Source organism: Mastigoproctus giganteus, chromosome 2 (assembly GCF_048544385.1).
Source record: "Mastigoproctus giganteus isolate SK-2022 chromosome 2, ASM4854438v1, whole genome shotgun sequence".
NCBI classification, from domain to species: Eukaryota; Metazoa; Arthropoda; class Arachnida; order Uropygi; family Thelyphonidae; genus Mastigoproctus; species Mastigoproctus giganteus.
The window spans coordinates 176,219,130-176,238,381 of NC_143576.1; the positions used below are offsets into that span (position 1 = coordinate 176,219,130).

Below are 19,252 nucleotides of genomic sequence, written 5' to 3' on the forward strand. Positions count from 1 at the left end.
TCCTGTGTTTGTGCCTGTTGCTCTCGGCTGGTAATGTGGTAATGCTTGCATTAGTTTTTGAGTTGCGCGCTGCTCGTGCAAGTTGAGTTGTGCTCTTTTGAAGAAGCAAAAATAAAAAGGAAGGTTTATCTAAGAGAAGCGTTTCAAATTTTTTAAGATTTAAATATTTTCTCCGTAGTTGGGAGGTGAAGCAAAACATTTGAGTGTTGTGTTTGATCTTTTCAAGTTTACTAAAGTAAAAATTTATTGCTACATTTATTTTGACAATGAAGGTAACTATTACAACATTATCAGACGTTATATTCACATTAGATGTGAGTGGTGATATGGAATTGGAAAATTTCAAAGCACTCTGTGAATATGAAGCTGGTATCCCTGCTCAAGAGATCGTAGTAATGCACGAAGGAAGGCCACTTTTAGACGACAAGAAAGCGCTAATGACATATGGTATAAAAGAAGGCGATGTTCTTTTACTGCAGCAGTTTGTTCAGCAGAGATTAGCAGCCCAGGAGCAGAACTCAGGAGATGCATTATCAGTCACTGGTATGCAAGATTTTCTACTTATATATTCTCTCACATTTTCTACTTATATATTCTCTCACATTTCAAAAGTTTGCATTCTGTGTAGTGAACCCCATGTTTAGTCTCTAGAGCAAAGTTTCCGGCATCCCCTCTCTCCATACTTCTTTTTCAACCCATGCACGGTACTAAGTACTATAGGTTTTGATACCTTTCGTGTTTGGGATTCTCATAAAAAAAAAAAAAAAAAAGATAGATTACTATATTTCTGCATATAGGGTAGTTGGGGGAGGGGAGCATACCATCGGAGTAAAGTAATCAAAGGAATCGTATATTATCAAGACAGCTCCAATAACCTGGCATGCATCGTTTTTTGAAATATCAAGTATAGAGAGTAGCGATTTACTAAACTTTAGACTAAGCTTGCGGTGGTCCGGTAAACTTTGAGGGTTCCCACTGTTACAGTGTTCCTACCCTTATATATTCCTCCACCTACCAGGGGGTCGATTTTACATTGGGCACAATGCCCCGAGTCTACAAAAATCTTAAAGGCATACGAAAACGTTTTAGATTCTATCCCCTCCTCGAAATCCCAGATGACTCAAGAATTAAAAAAATAAAAATAAACATTCGAAAATTAAACCATTTTCTTTCAATGAATTACTATAGAAAGCCTTATAGTAATAATAATACATCTATAAATATGAAGTATATGTATGCACACATGCATGTTTGATTAATTATAATATATTATATGGATATAATTCTAATGGGACTTAAAGCATTTTATATAATGCAAATATTTTTCTTTAACTTGGCCCACAGTTATGACAGTGCCAACAAAGACTTTACCTGACCTTGTACCCACCAATCAGTGAATATTTATTCCATTTTTATCCACTGGTTCTTCTATACAGGAATGCCTCAACTAGCAGATATGTCCCTGAAAGTACTACATTTGGCAAAATTTAGTTGGCAAGAGAAAATAATAAATATTTATAAATATATATGAAAACACAATGAACTAAATTTTTCATTTACACAAACTAAAAATGATAAGGTTGGCAATACAATAAGAAAGATAAGATTAAGTGATCAAATAAGATATATGTGCATGCATACATAGAGCATCAACTATCCTAGCTTGCACATTGACTTGACAGTAATCTTCAAAACGTTGCAAGTATGTTCGAAACTTAAAAATCAGTAAATTTTCATTTGCCGATCATGATCAAGACTGTGTGTACCCATGCATGTACACATAATGCAGGCTTGTGCTTGCACATGTGTTATGGATGAGTGCATCATTAAGAGGGTAGAATGGTTTATAAGCTTTGTGTCGTATATGTATTTGCAATAAACTATATTTAGTGCTTTAGGGATTGCTCTAGTGTGCTGAAGTGGGATTTACTCAAAGAGGTAACTACCATTAGGGGTAAAGGGAAGGGTTATTGCTTTCGTAAAGGCGACTAAAAGATAAAAGCTGTACTGGGGCTGCACTATAAGAACAGACAAGACAATCCCACAACAGATTGAATATAACCCTCACTGACATGAAGGAAAGACTACTTAAAAGATGGATATAGTAGTGCCTAACACCAGCAACCAACTCCAGAAATCCTACAAGGAAAAAAATCAGGAAATACACAGACCTTTGACAGGAAGTCAAAGAGATGTGGCATATGGAGCAAGTACTGATCACTGTCTTTGGCACTGATAGCATGGTGCCAAAGAGTCTATATAAGAACCTAGCAGTAACAGGCTTTCCAGAGAACACTTAATGAACTGTGAAAAAAGATTGCAGAAGCTGCAATCCTGAACACCTGCAGGATAGTCAGAGTTCCTTGACCAATAATAATAGCCAAACATAACTACTCTATGCTGGTACCAGTACCCCTTGTAAGATGGAAAAAAAGCACCCATACAGAGAAGAAAGAAGAAAGGGAACAGTAACCTGTACACGGCCTAGTAGTAGTAGTGGCACTTGATGCAAGAAAGCAAGTGTAGGAGCTTATGCAGCATCAGCCGAAAAAAAAAAAAAAAATCACACCATACCCTCCAAATGCCTGTCCAGTTCCTCCTTAAATTTATTTAACCTATCAACTTCCACAACGACAGATGGAAGTTTGTTCCAGCAATTAACCACCCGCTGGCTAAAGGCAAATTTCCGCACATCTATTCTACATCTATCCTTTCTTAATTTGAACTTATGTCCCCGTAGGTTCGTATTCTGAACAAGTGGGAGGATCCCATCAGAATTCAGCGTGCTCAACCCATTCAAGGCCTTATAGACCTCAATCAGATCACCGCGCAGGTGCCTAGTCTCCAGCCACTGCAATTTGCAGAACTTAAGCCTCTCTTGGTAAGAGGATCCCTTCATTCCCCTCACCAATCGTGTTGCTCTTCTCTGTACACGCTCAAGCAAATCTACATCCTTCCTAAAATGAGGCCTCCAGACCTGTACGCAGTACTCAAGGCGTGGCCTGACCATAGCCTTATACAGAGGGACAATCACCTCCTTTTCCCTGCTAGCAAAATTCCTATATATCATTGACAAAACCCCGTGACCTGCCCTAGCAGCCTGTCTGCATTGCTCAGAAAACTTCATATCTGACTGCACAATTATTCCCAGGTCTTTTTCATTTTCTACCACCTTAAGCGTAGTACCACACAGTTGGTACATTTCTCTGGGGTTACTTCTACCCATATGCAGTACTTTGCATTTGTCAAGGTTAAACTTCAGTTGCCACTTCTTAGCCCATCTGCCCAAATTATCTAGATCCTGTTGCAGTAGCACACTGCCATGACTGTCATTAACAACCCTGCCAACCTTCGTGTCATCTGCAAACTTCGACATTAAGCTTGATATACCTTCATCAATATCATTGATAAATATACAAAACAACAGTGGACCCAACACCGAACCCTGTGGGACTCCACTAATAACATTAGTCCACGAAGAGCAGCACCCATTGATTACCACCCTCTGTCTTCTCCCACTTAACCATCCTTTTATCCATTGTAGCAACTTACCCTTAATACCATTCTGCTCCAATTTGTACAGTAGTCTTCCATGCGCAACAGTGTCAAAAGCTTTCCTGAAATCCAAGTATATGATATCAAAATTATTTTTTGCATCCAGTTCCTTTGTGACCACATCATAATAACCAATCAAATTTTTCAGACAAGACTTTCCCTTAACAAACCCATGCTGTGTCTGAATTATTGCTGCAGTCTTGTCTAGATGATCCTGCAATGCATCTTTCACCAGTGACTCCATTATTTTACCTGGAACAGAAGTTCCAGGTAAAATAATGAATACTGCAAGGCCTTCAACTCTGTGCCTCACAGCTACCTGATAGATAGTAAAAATCTACAGTCAACCTGACGCTCACACACTTCCAAGCATTGATGGCAAAATTGGAGGATCACTGTCAAGGTTGAGAACATCACAACTAGACAAATCACCATAGAAGACAAATCTTCCAGGGAGATGCCCCGAGCCCACTATGGTTGTGTCTAACAATCAACCTATTGTGTCCATCATGCTCAAATCAGCAAATATGGATATATCCTAAAAGAAAGGAGGTAGAAGCTGACACCCTCTCTCACCTGATGTACACAGAAGTCAAACTCTATGCTACAACCGAGAATCAACTGCAACAGCTAATCCAGATCACTGAAGAGTTCAGTACTGACATCAAGATGCAATTTGGCCTAGACTGCTGGGAATCATTGGGGTACAAATAAACACAGGTTGCTAAGGTAGCTAAGAAAAGGAACAGGTGCATGTATACTTGCCCATGTACACCAATGCTAGGAGTTTAGTAAATAAATTTGATGAATTTGAGGTATTGCTCAAAACATCAAAGGCAGATATTGTGGGGATTTCAGAGACGTGGTGTCACACAGATATAAGGAATGCAGAACTAGAATTTGAGGAGTACAATGTCTACAGAAAGGATAGACAGGGTAGCAAGGGAGGAGGGGTTATGCTATTAGTTAAGAAATACATAAAATTCAAGGAAGTGAAGCCAGTCGACATCGCTGGACAGTGCAGTGTTGAGTCAGTTTGGTGTGACATAAGCATTGGGAGATCAAAATTGAGAGTAGGAGTGTGCTATAGGCCTAATGACTGATGAGTATAATAAAAAACTGTACAGGGAAATAGAGTGATAGAAATCAGTAGTGATTCTTCATGCATTAAGAATCTGCAGGTAAATGAACCACTAGGTGGCAGTGATCACAGTGTGCTGAAGTGGGATTTACTCAAAGAGGTTACTACCATTAGGGGTAAAGGGAAGGGTTATTGCTTTCGTAAAGGTGACTACGATGGACTGAGACAGTATTTAAATTCTATACAGTGGGACCAACTGATGATGTTACCAACAGCAAATTCAAAATGGGAAGCATTCAAAGAACTTATCTTGGAAGCTACTAGGCTTTACATACCAACTAAGAAATATTGTTCAAGGTTTAGGCCTAAGTGGATGTCAGATGAACTAATGAGACATATGGCAGAGAAGAAAAATGCATGGGATACATACAAATTAACACATGACACAGAAGCCTATGATAGATACAAGTTGATCTGTAACTAAGTTACAAAGGAGGTTAGGCAGGCTAAGGCAGATTACGAGAAATCTTTGGCAAGGGATGCAAAGAAAAACAGCAAAGAGTTCTTTACTTATGTAAACTCTAGAAGGAAGGGGATGAATCAGATTGGTCCACTTGATATCGATTGGTCAAATGTTGATGATCCTGCTCAGGTAGCTAACAAACTGAATGAATATTTTGCATCGACATTCACACATGAGGAGTTATTCAGCGAGGGGAATGCCAGAGGTGTATTCAACTCTGGCAGTAAGCTAGGGAATCTTGTAATAACTGAGAGTAAAGTGGAGGAGAAATTGTTGAAGATAAATACAAGAAAGGCACCTGGTGTGGATGGGATCTATCCAGTTATATTAAAGGAGGCAGCAAAGGAAGTAAGCAAACCCTTAGCCATGATTATGAGAGCTTCCTTGAACTCAGGGGAAGTACCCATGGACTGGAGATGTGCAAATGTGACCCCAATTCACAAAGGAGGATCAAAGGGCGACACAAGTAATTATAGACCTGTTAGTTTAACTTCTGTTCCTGGAAAATTAATGGAGGCACTGGTTAAAGAAGCACTGCAGGATCATCTAGACAAGACTTCAGTTATAGCTCGGACACAGCATGGTTTTGTTAAGGGGAAGTCTTGCCTGACCAATTTAATTGGATACTATGATGCAGTCACAGAAGAACTGGATGCAGGGAATAACTTTGATATTAGCATTAGCATTAGTAGAGGCATTTGATGCAAGAAAGCAAGCTTATGCAGCATCAGCCAAAAAAAAAAAAAAAAAAAAAAACCACTTCCACTTCACCCCTCTGTTCATTCAAAATACCTGTCCAGCTGAGCCTTAAACTTATTTAGGCTATCAACTTCCACGACAAGGGATGGAAGTCTGTTCCACCAACCAACCACCCGCTGGCTAAAGGCAAATTTCCGCACTTCTATCCTACATCTGTCTTTCCTCAATTTGAATTTATGCCCTCTCAGGTGATTATTCTGAGCAAGAGGAAGAATCCCATCAGCATTGAGCATGCTGAAGCCATTCAAGGCTTTATACACCTCTATCAGATCACCTCGCTGGTGCCTATTCTCCAGACACTATAATTTGCAAACCTAAGCCTTTCTTCGTAAGAGCACCCCTTTGTTCCATTCACTAATCTTGTTGCCCTTCTCTGTACTCGTTCCAGCAGCTCTACATCCTTCTTGAAATGAGGCCTCCAGACCTGTATACAGTACTCTAGGTGTGGCCTGACCATTGCCTTATACAAAGGAATAATCACCTCCTTATCCCTGCTAGAAAAATTCCTATATATCATTGACAATACACCATGAGCTACTCTTGCAGCCCTCTGCACTGCTCAGCGAACTTCATATCTGCCTGCACAACCACCCCCAGGTCCCTTTCATTCTCTACCACTGTCAGTGTAGTACCACAGAGTTGATACGTTGCTCTGGGGTTGCTGTTTCCCATGTGTAGTACTTTACATTTGTCAATGTTAAACTTCATTTGCCACCCCTCAGCCCATCTGCTCATCCTTTCCAGATCCTGTTGCAGCAGCATAGTGTCCTTGACAACTCTGCCTACCTTTGTATCGTCTGCAAACTTCGACATTAAGCTTGATATACCCTCATCAATATCATTTATGAATACAGAAAACAATAATGGACCCAACACTGAGCCCTGAGGGACTCCACTAATAACATTAGTCCACGACGAGCAGTGTCCATTGATTACCACTCTCTGTCTTCTCCCCCTCAGCCACCCCTTTATCCACAGCAGCAATTTGCCTCCAATGCCACACTGCTCCAATTTGTGCAGCAGTCTTCCATGTGCAACAGTATCAAAAGCCTTTCTAAGATCCAAGTATATAATATCAAAGTTATTCCCTGCATCCAGTTCCTTTGTGACTGCATCATAGTATCCAATCAAATTGTTCAGGCAAGACTTCCCCTTAACAAAACCATGCTGTGTCCGAGCTATAGCTGAAGTCTTGTCTAAATGATCCTGCAGTGCTTCTTTAACTAGTGCCTCCATTAATTTTCCTGGAAAAGAAGTTAAACTCACAGGTCTATAATTACTTGTGTCAGCCTTTGATCCTCCTTTGTGAATTGGGGTCACATTTGCACATCTCCAGTCTGTGGGTACCTCCCCTGAGTCCAAGGAAGCTCTCATAATTATGGCCAAGGGTTTGCTTACTTCCTTTGCTGCCTCCTTTAATATAACTGGATAGATCCCATCCACCCCGGGTGCCTTTCTTGTGTTAATCTTCAACAATTTCTCCTCCACTTTACTCTCAGTTATTACAAGATTCTCTAGCTTACTGCTAGAGTTAAATACACCTCTGGCTTTCTCCTCGCTAAATAACTCCTCATGTGTGAATGTCGATGCAAAATATTCATTTAGTTTGTTAGCTACCTGAGCAGGATCATCAACAGTTGACCCATCGATATCAAGTGGACCAATCTGATTCATCCCCTTCCTTCTAGAGTTTACATAAGTAAAGAACTCTTTGCTGTTTTTCTTTGCATCCCTTGCCCAAGATTTCTCGTAATCTGCCTTAGCCTGCCTAACCTCCTTTGTAACTTGGTTACAGATCAACTTGTATCTATCATAATCTTCTGTGTCATGTGTTAATTTGTATGTATCCCATGCATGTTTCTTCTCTGCCATATGCCTCAACAGTTCATCTGACATCCATTTAGGCCTAAATCTTGGACAATATTTCTTAGTTGGTATGTAAAGCCTAGTAGCTTCCAAGATAAGTTCTTTGAATGCTTCCCATTTTGCATTTGCTATTGGTAACATCATCAGTTGGTCCCACTGTATAGAATTTAAATACTGTCTCAGTCCATTGTAGTCACCTTTACGAAAGCAATAACCCTTCCCTTTACCCCTAATGGTAGTTACCTCTTTGAGTAAATCCCACATCAGCACACTGTGATCACTGCCACCTAGTGGTTCATTTATCTGCAGATTATTAATGCATGAAGAATCACTACTGATAATCAAATCAAGAGTATTCCTCCCTCTAGTTGCCTCCTGAACATGCTGATTTAGAAAACAATCATCCAATAAATCCACAAAAGCCTTGCTAGTGTGTGAGTGACCAGCCCCCAAATTCCAGTCAATATCTGGGAAATTAAAATCTCCAATTATAAGACTCTCTGATTTACTGGCCCACTCTATTTCCCTGTACAGTTTCTTATTATACTCATCAGAGTCATTAGGCCTATAGCACACTCCTATTCTCAATTTTGATCTCCCAATGCTTATGTCACACCAAACTGACTCGACACTGCACTGTCCAGCAATGTCCACTGGCTTCACTTCCTTGGATTTTATGTATTTCTTAACTAATAGCATAACCCCACCTCCCTTCCTATCCAGTCTATCCTTTCTGTAGACGTTGTACTCCCCAAATTCCAGTTCTGCATTCCTTATATCTGTGTGACACCACGTCTCTGATATCCCAACAATATCTGCCTTTGATGTTTTGAGCAATACCTCAAATTCATCAAATTTATTTACTAAACTCCTAGCATTGGTGTACACGCAAGTATACATGCACCTATTTCTATTCTTAGCTACCCTAACATATTATATACCCTAATATTATATACTTGGATCTTAGAAAGACTTTTGATGCTGTTGCACATGGAAGACTGCTGCACAGATTGGACAGTGTGGCATTGGAAGCAAATTGCTGCTATGGATAAAGGGGTGGTTGAGGGGGAGAAGACAGAGTGGTAATCAATGGATACTGCTTATTGTGGACTAATGTTATTAGTGGAGTCCCTCAGGGTTCAGTGTTGGGTCCATTATTGTTTCCTGTATTTATAAATAATATTGATGATGGTATATCAAGCTTAATGTCCAAGTTTGCAGACGATACAAAGGTTGGCAGGGTTGTTAAGGACACTACTGATGCTATGCTGCTGCTGGAAAGGTTGAGCAGGTGGGCTGAGAGGTGGCAAATGAAGTTTAACATTGACAAATGTAAAGTACTACATATGGGAAACAGCAACCCCAGAGCAATGTTTACACTTACAGTGGTAGAGAATGAAAATGACCTGTGGGTGGTTGTGCAGGCAGATATGAAGTTCTCTGAGCAGTGCAGACGGGCTGCAAGAGTAGCTCATGGTGTATTGTCAATGATATATAGGAATTTTTCTAGCAGAGATAAGGAGGTGATTATTCTCTTATATAAGGCAATGGTCAGGCCACACCTAGAGTACTGTATACAGGCCTGGAGGCCTCATTTCAAGAAGGATGTAGAGCTGCTGGAACGAGTACAGAGAAGGGCAACAAGATTAGTGAATGGAAGAAAGGAGTGCTCTTACGAAGAAAGGCTTAAGTTTTGCAAATTACAGAGTCTGGAGACTAGGCACCAGCGAGGTGATCTGATAGAGGTGTATAAAGCCTTGAATGGTTTGAGCATGATCAGTGCTGATGGGATTCTTCCTCTTGCTCAGAATAACACCTGAGAGGGCATAAATTCAAATTGAAGAAAGACAGATGTAGGATATACGTGTGGAAATTTGCCTTTAGCCAGCGGGTGGTTGGTTGTGGAACAGACTTCCATCCCTTGTTGTGGAAGTTGATAGCCTAAATAAGTTTAAGGCTCAGCTGGACAGGTATTTTGAATGAACAGCGAGGTGAAGTGGAAGTGGTTATTTATTTATTTATTTATTTATTTTTTTGGCTGATGCTGCATAAGCTTGCTTTCTTTCATCAAATGCCTCTACTAATGCTAATGCTAATAAGAAACATACCTATTGAAACAAAAATTTAACCCCAGGGGCTCACATCTGGTGAGTATGGGCTTGGCACACGCAGGGTCCTGAGCTTGGATATCATCATTCTTCTCTTTCTTGGTGATTCCCTTCTTCTTTTGACTCTCTCTCTCTCTCTCTCTCTCTCTCTCTCTCTCTCTCTCTCTCTCTCTCTCTCTCTCTCTCTCTCTCTCTCTCTCTCTCTCTCTCTCTCTCAGGGTAACTTGGGAACTTTTCTTTTTCCTGGTGCAGCATAAACGTCAGGTTTCCTTGAACCATATGGCTATTAATAATAATAAATGCTATAGAAAAGGTTGGAAGAAGTGATCAATATGGTATAAACAAAGAACAGAAGTCAGTGAGCAGAGTGACGGTCACGGCTCATTGTGATGCACTGCGTGAAACTTGGGTGTGTTGCTTGGCTGTTTCACGACACTGTATTGGCCGGAGCTTTGTGCTGCAAACCTAGGTGATCATATTACTGTTGGAGGATCTTACTATGCAGAATGGTTGGTATTTATTGAATTGGATTGTCACAACGTTGAGGTCTGGTTTGGCAGCATTTTGCCCTTGAAAATGCAAACCCTGTCATTGATAAACAAGTCTTTGAAACATTGATCATGTTTTTAATGGTGCTCTATTATAAAATTATTCTGTGTATAACCTCTGTTGGGGAATCCCACCTTTGATCCTCCCCTATGAGTGTAGCATGGAGTCCAAGACTGTTGTATTGCCATTTCATCCGCACCAAAGTGCCAGTTCCTCTTGCTTTAACATAGGTAGCATCCTACACAGTTTTGGCACTTGATTTTGTATATTTCTCCTATGCCAGTAGGTTGGATGAATCATTGTGTCTAAGGAGCTGTTTGAGGGACTTGAAGGCAGCAGACCTTGTTTTGTTGTTGTAACTCTTTGCTCATCTCTATGTTTTTTCCTTGGATTCCAGGCACAAAAAGGATCATTATGAACTGCTCCAGTGCTTAATTCTTCGAGAGATTTCTAAGGAGTTCCGATAAGAGGTAGGGCAGGTGTCCCGAGTAGTTGGAGGGCCTTGCCTGTTATTTGTGATATGAAAATTTTGGGGTAGATATTCTTTACGAATGTAGTTTTGATGAAGATTAGTTGCTGTGGAGGGCCCTGATACTACAAACTGTGAGGACCCTGAAATCAAGGGCTTTAGAATCATGATTTGGCTTTTTCGATAGTTGGCATGGAATAAAAGGACAGCCTCTGTAGAGTTTATGAAAATGGTAGTTGTCAAGTTTCAGTTTATTCTTTGCTGGTTGGGATCAAGAGGAAAGGCAGGATCTTCTTTGTCTCTACTTCACTTTCAATTTTAAAAGAAATTTTTAGATGTTCTAGCTGAGACATTTGTGAAAGATGGTGAGGAGTTTCAAGCCTTGGAGCTGGAACATTAGAGCGAGTAGCAGACCCATAACTTGGATTTATTAGTTGCTGTGGCAATCACATTGGTTTCAAGATGCTCTGCAAACACTTGCTAGAAGTGGAGACAATGGGTTGCCTATGCTGAGGCCACAAGTTTGTCAGTAGAACGTTTCTTTGAATCTCAAGTATGCTTGACTAGCCAAGATATCAGTGAGTTCCATGCATGACATCCATTGAGGTGAGGGGTGACATCAGGTTCACTGACAGTCAACAATTTTCTTAGCCAGGTCAGTTTTGTTTCTGGCAGAGGGAAGGAAATGACATGGGTAAGTCACTTGGATTGATTTTGATGCCTTTTTTTTTTTTTTTTTGGCAAATTTTCTGCTTTCTTGGGTGCCTTTGATTATCACAAATAACTGAAGGAGTATTTTCACTAAATATGTAGCAATGGCTTGCACTGAATATTCTTTGCCACTGATAATGGGCCTGGTAGGGAAACTCTCTTTGTGAGCTTTAATGCTATCAAACATATGTCAGTTTAGGGTTGGTTTTGTTTAGTTTATTTGAAATTTTCTTTTCAGAGAGAAGCTGCTTTAGTTTTGTTTAATTTTGTTTTGGATTGTTATTGTGGAATCTTTTCACATTTAGGAGTAAGTTTCTTGGTTCTCCAACATTATCTCCAATTTGGTATCTTAGTCTCTGTTTAAAACTACCACTGAATTTCCGCTATCTACCTTGGTGATAACAACTGAATTGTCTTTTTCGAGTGTTGTTATAGTTGTGTGGTGTCTCTAGGAGAGGTTGTCTATCCTATACATTCTGCTGTAGTTAGTTCTGTGAAGGGCTTCCAAAATTTCAATATTGAGGTGCTCCAATGCCACTGTCCTGAATCTGGACAAAATCATATACATGTGGGCTAGAAACTCCAGAAATAGTAGCATGCTGTAGGTAGGTATGAACTTTAGGCCTGGGCTTTTAGTCCTCCAGCTCAAGGGGTGAGAGTTGGGGCATGGTGTCTCTGGTAGAGGTTCATTCAAGTCACTGAAATTGATAACCTTTGGGAATGTGTGGCTACCATGGGCAGAGTCATTCATAAATTCCCAGGTTCTCACTAGTTGGAAAGTTGCCTGGAGGGATCCAGAGCAGAACCCAGACCTGCCTGTTCTGTTGGAACTGTCTAATTTGATGGTGCCTCTGAGCATCTGTGGGTCAGGCTAGGTGGCTGGACTGCAGTGCTTCTAAGAGTCTGGGTGTGTTGTGCTATAAGTTCTCCATAAGGGGGGAGGAATTAATTAGAAGGGGACAGCAAATTCTGGGGAAGGTTTCTTGTGTGCATATCTTGAGAAATGACTGTTCCTAGTTGATTGGAGATTGGTGTGCTGACATTTAGGTTGTTATTGGTTTTGGAGGAATAAGCACTTTCTCTCCTTCCTCTATGAACTTTGGTAGAATCTGAAGTTCCAGACGAGGTTGGAAGCCTGCATTTGTATGGATTCTGGACCCCTTTGTTAGACCTGGAGAAATGAGGTGACTGTCCCATGTGGACATCTGTGGTTGCGCCACTGTAAAACTTAATATTTTTGTACATGGAAAAACTTAATATTTTTATATAACTGAATCTGGCTTTTTGAAAAATAAAGATCCTATTTGCTGTCTTGGGGGTACGAATTGGGGGCAGGCTGAAAACTTGAGTTGTTCATGTGTTGTGGCTTCAGAAAACCCACAAGTATGGGTTTTATTTTCATGGGTCCCATCCTTCCATTCTAGAATCATAAAGATCAGGATTTTGGAGTCTTTGATAGGGGCCTCTCAGCATTTTTAAATCGTTCGTGCCACAAGCAACAGGCAAAGTCCTCCAATTATTGAGGATACTCGTCCCACATATCAGAGTTCCCTAGAAATCTCTCTGACAGCTCACTACTGGAGAAATTCATAATGATCCATTTTGTGCTAGGCATCGATGAAAAAAATAGAAATTAACAGAGAGTTAACAACAACAAAACAAAGTTTGCTATCTTCAAGTCCCTCAGACAACTCCTTGGACCCAGTGACCCTTCATCCAATTCACTGGCATATGAGTCTACAAAATTAACTGCCAAAACTGTGATGGATGTTACTTATTTCGGATACTTTGGTGCAGAAGAACGTTGAAAAGGAAATAGTGTGGGATCCCCAACACAGGTATCTTATTATTGTATTTTCAGGCTCTACACAGAGCATTATTGAATGTGATCAACTGCTTCAAAGGTCTGCTTATCATTGACAGTGTTTACTTTTCAAGAGCAGAGTGCTGGCTCAAAACATAACCTTGTAGTTGATGACTCTAAAGTTGGAGTTAACCAAATTCAACAAATACTGACCACTTTGCATAATTGGATCCACTGACAGTAAGACAGTCAGCTCAGTGGCATCAAACAGCCACTGCAATCCTTTCAACAAACCCCTTTCATGCAGCTCATCACTAGCAGTTATGACCTTCACTGTCTCTGACTGTCTTCTTCACCTCTGCCAACTTTTTCAACAGTGTTATCTGTATGTTATGGATGTGGGTAGTTTAAATGAATTTAAGGAGTGACTAGACAAATTATTATAGGGTGTAGACAGGTGATGTTGGAAGTGTTTTTTTTTTATTTATTTTGGCTCATTGTATATAAGCTTGCCTTATACACTGAAGTGTATAAGGCCTTGAATGGGTTGAGCACGCTGAATTCTGATGGGATCCTTCCACTTGTTCAGATTACGAACCTAAGGGGGCATAAATTCAAATTAAGAAAAGACTCCCCTAAGGAGTCCCCCCCCCAGGTGAATGAAAGGAACTGGAAATTTCATTCGGCAAATAGCAAGATGTAGAATAGATGTGTGGAAATTTGCCTTTAGCCAGTGGGTGGTTAATTGCTGGAACAAACTTCCATCTGTCATTGTGGAAGTTGATAGGTTGAATAAATTTAAGGAGTAACTGGACAGGCATTTGGAGGGAATGGTGTGATTTTTTTTTTTTTTTTTTTGGCAGATGCTGCATAAGCTCATACACTTGCTTTCTTGCATCACATGCCACTACTACTACTTGCTGATTGCATCAGGTTGAATGGATGTTGAACTTAATCAGAAAACCATTGTTTACATACCTTGAGTACATGCAGAAACTGCAATTGGTTTGTAGCTGTAGTTGTGTGAGCATATTAAGGCTAGCTATTTAATATTAAAGATTTTTTACTCAGTATTTAAAAATAGAGAAAATGAAGATTGTAAACAAAAGAAATTTGAATATGTAAGTATTGTAAGAAGGAACACTAAATTTTATATATATTTTTTGATTTTGCAATTGGTTTTATTTTCTTTCTTTCTTTTTAAAAATTTTTTTTTTTTTTAGTTTTTTAAAAGCTTTGTAAAAGTTAGATATGTGGATCTGTATTTTGCCAGCCTACATGGTATTGTCCAATAATTGTTATGCTCCTCTTCTAGCTGTGTGTTACAAATTTGATTTAACATATTTGTTTTCCTTTTTGGAGAGAATTCTTTTCAAATTGAGTTTGCCAGTGTTGGATGTTAGTCATATCACTTTTATTTGTTCCAGCAAAAAAAAGCTTCTATGCTAAGTAGTGAAGCATCCAAAAATTGGCTATTTCAATTTTGATTTATATATTATCAGACATGGTATTATATGTATTTGCATATGGGCAAATGCATATAATACCATGTCTGTTGTGGCCCTTTTAATCATTGGCACATATAAATACATATAACGCAAATGTTATTAATAATATTGCATATTTCATTAAACTAATCAGAGTTTGGGCATTAAGTGTGGAAATGTGATTTCAGTCATTGGAAACATCACAATAACATGTAACTTCCATCAAAGGAAAAGGGAATGGTTTTTGCTTTCATAAAGGGGACTATAGTGGTCTCAGACAGGTTTTAAATTCTGTGGAGACCAACTGACGAAGTTACCACAAGCCAATTCTAAATGAGAAGCATTCAAGGAATTAATCATAGAAGCTACTAGGCTTTACATACCAACTAAGAAATACTGTTCAGAGTTTAGGCCTATATGAATGTCAAATGAACTAATGAGAGTTGGGGGAGAGAAGAAAACTGTATGAGATGCATATCAGGCAAACATAAGTGTATGATAGATATGAACTAGTCTGTAATCAAATCACAAAGGAGGTCTTCGACTGTTGATGATCCTGCTCAGGTTGCTGACAAACTGATTGAGTATTTTGCATCTACATTCACACAAGGGGAATTCTTTAGGAGAGTGGAGGCCAGAAGGTTATCAAATTCTAACAGGGAGCAAAATGATTTTGTAATTAGTGAGGAAAGTGGAAGAGAAATTGTGGAAGTTAAACATAAGAAAGATGCCTGGAGTGGATGGGCTCTATCCAGTTATATTAAAGGAGACAGCAAAGGAGGGAAGCAAATCCTTAGCCATAGTTGAGAGCATCTTGGGATTCAGGAGAGAAAAGTCCCTATGGACTGGAGATGTGCAAATGTATCCTGAATTCACAAAGGAGGGTTAAGGGTGACATGAGTAATTACAGACCCGTTAGTTTAACTTCCATTCCAGGGAAAATAATTGAGTCACTGGTTAAAGAAGTAATGCAGGATCATGTAGACAAAACTCCAGTTATAGTTTTGCAAATTACAGTGTCTGGAGACTAGGCACCAGCGAGGTGATCTGATAGAGGTGTATAAAGCCTTGAATGGTTTCAGCATACTCAGTGCTGATGGGATTCTTCCTCTTGCTCAGAATAATCACCTGAGAGGGCATAAATTCAAATTGAGGAAAGACAGATGTAGGATAGACGTGTGGAAATTTGTCTTTAGCCAGCGAGTGGTTGATTGGTGGAACAGACTTCCATCCCTTGTCGTGGAAGTTGATAGCCTAAATAAGTTTAAGGCTCAGCTGGACAGGTATTTCGAACGAACAGAGGGGTGAAGTGGAAGTGGTTATTTTTTATTTATTTATTAATTTTTTTTTTTTTGGCTGATGCTGCATAAGCTTGCTTTCTTGCATCAAATGCCTCTACTAATGCTAATGCTAGTTCAGACACAGCATGGGTTTGTTAAGGGGAAGTCTTGTCTGACCAATTTGATTGGATAGTAGAATGTGGTCACAAAGGAACTGTAGCAAAAAAATAATTTTGATATCATATACAGGCAACCCCCGTACAACACAGTACTTCTACAACACAGTTTCGCTCTAACAAGATTGATAAATTGTGGCAATCCTCACATAACACAGTACTTATATGACACGATTTTATTCGTGTTATATAAGTTATATTTCGTGTGATATTCGTGTTATATTTCCCAGTTAGAGAATTGCGGCAATCCTCGCATATCATGGTGGTATTTTTGAGCTTTTGTGCAGAAAAACACTGCTATTATGTTGGATGTAATTTTTCAACATTTCCATTCTTTTTTGTGAATCTCCGCTGATGCAAAAAAAAAAAAAATAAAAATTATTGGGAAATCCTCATTTTAGGTTCTGTGCTTGTTTGGGACCATAAAAAATTGTGACTTCAAAGCATGCAGTTTGTGACTTTTAAGGTGTTTGTATGGTTATTTTGGTTTTTATTTGATCATTTATAAATTTTTCTGGGTATGTATTACTAAACATTCTTAAGAACCATATTGGAATGATTTCTTTTTTGTGAATTAAATTCCAGCCCTAATTTATGCCTAAGGAAAGTAAAAAAGTACCGTTCAAAATAAACTTTATTTCTGTTAATTGAGAGGATGATAGCGCAGATGCTGAAGTTCCAAATTTTACACTAAAAAGCATATGGGAAGGCATAAACGTAGCCCGTCAGATTTCTTGGTCTGATATTAGACAGCAAGCTTAATTTCCAAGCTCACATCACTCATTTAAGAAATTCTTGTGTAAAGTATATGAATATACTTCAAAAGTCTCGTCCATGTCTTACGGAGCTGATCGATATACTTTACTTCACCTTTACAGCACTTTAATCCGTTCACGCTTAGATTATGGTTGTCTAGTATGACTCTGCCAGAAGCACTACTTTACACCGTCTAAATATCATCCAGCACAGTGCTCTGAAGACTGCATTGGGCACTTTCATAACTTTTTAATCCAAAGTCTTTGTCGAAGTGCATGATCTTCCATTACATCTTTGTAGGAAAACATTACTGCTCCAAAAAGCTGCTAAAATCCAGTCTTCCATCGCACCTCAGTCGGGAGTATCTTTATAATACTCAGTGGGATTTGTTCTATGAGAGAAAACCAAATGAAAATAGACCTGCTTCACTCAGAATTAGAGCTTATTCAGAATTGGAATGTTGATTTAAGTGATATTTTTCAGGACACAACTGCTCTTTTGTACCTTGGACATGCGTTTCTGCCTCTTAAGATGTACATTTTCTTCAGTGGGGGAAAAATGTCATACCACCTTGCAATATCAGGCAGTTGCACTCAGTTCATGCTAATCTGAACTCCCGTGCCTGTAAAATCTATACTGAAAAAACTGCGAGTACATTAGGTGTTGTTGCAGTTTTTCTTTCATTTACTGCTACAGCCTCACTATCACTAACCTGCAGCATCATCACAGTTGAATTATATGCTATCAAGTTAGCACTTAGTAAAATTATTGAGCTATCCATCTCACCTGCCATAATTTACCCAGACTCCCTCAGTGCTGTGTCTACCCTAAGGAAGAATTTCTCATGTTCCCATCCTATCTTGAAATACATTCATTCCAGTTAATCTCCTGCAGCGGGTCCAATCAGTCAATCAGTTTTTGCTAGTCATTCTGGAATTCCAGGAAATGAAAGTGCTGACATTGCTGCTAAACATCCTCAACCCTCTCTCTCACAACATCCTCAGGTTCCTTACAGCGACTATAAGCCTATCATTTGCAAAGCATGCTATTACAACTGGTCGCAGATCTGGAAAAGTAACACCAACAATAAACTTTACCAGATAAAACAAGATCCAAAGCTGTAGTTCTCTAGCTTCGAACCAAACAGAAGAGAGGAAGTGGTATTGGCAAGACTCAGAATTGGACACACTCATCATACACATCTCTTCCTACTATTGGGAGAAAATCCACCTCAGTGTTCATCTTGTCAGATATAATTTACGGTCTATTTTCTAGTTGATTGTCCCTTACATTCAACCATCTGTTCTAGCACTTTCAAATCTCTCTCCACATTGAACGTCTCATGATTTATCTCACTTCATAGGAAATGAAGCAAACATAGAAGAACTTTTGATGTTCCTAAAATATATTGACCTGTACAGGAGCATATAATTTAACATCTATAGCTATGTGTTGCCTGTAAATAAACAGTTAACAGACACAATTTGGCCTCAGTAACCCTTGTGTCGTTAAGCCCTATATCAACAACATAAACATAGCCAAGCAATTAGAATCTTATTTTTTGAATGCACATCCTTCAACTGAAAGGAGCACAAAGTTCAAAAGGGAGCTTCATAAATGGTCAACTCCATACCATGAAATTTACAAAGATCTATCACACAAAAGCAAACAAACCCAGATTACTGATTTTCTAAAGAGAGCAAAAGATACATGAAATCTAGATGTTGCAGAAGAAAGTTCAGAAGGTGAAGATATTTTGCAACAGAGAAAATGTTCTCGTTTGATTGTGCTTAGCAGCGATGAGGAGGAAAGAAATTAAATGAACATACATTATCTGGCATATTATGTATCACAGTTTGTAAGACAGTTGTTCAGTTATTACTGTTTTTAATAAAAATTAAGTTTCTGATAGTTATAAAAAAAATGCAGTATTTTTATTAGCTTTTGGAATGTAATTCCTCCCTTTTGTACTGGTTCTTATTCCTGTATAACATGGTTTCGCACTACACAAGATTTTATAGGAACCTAACTACTGTGTTATACAAGGGTTACCTATACTTGGGTTTCAGGAAAGCTTTTGATACTGTTGCACACAAAAGACTGCTGTACAAATTGGAGCAGTGTGGTA

The 19,252-nt window shown here is 39.1% G+C and overlaps 1 protein-coding gene across 3 annotated transcripts in view; it reads left to right on the forward strand.

Annotated features, from left to right (window-relative positions):
- Window positions 1-209: 209 nt before the first annotated feature.
- rngo (DNA damage inducible 1 homolog rngo) overlaps window positions 210-19,252 on the forward strand; it is a 210,460-nt gene continuing 191,417 nt past the window's right edge. For all 3 annotated transcript variants that reach the window (XM_090368801.1, XM_090368800.1, XM_090368802.1), the window contains exon 1: window positions 210-543. In XM_090368801.1, the coding sequence (XP_090224927.1) occupies window positions 267-543 (277 nt within the window). In that variant the 5' untranslated portion in view covers window positions 210-266. The remainder of the gene's footprint in view (window positions 544-19,252) is intronic.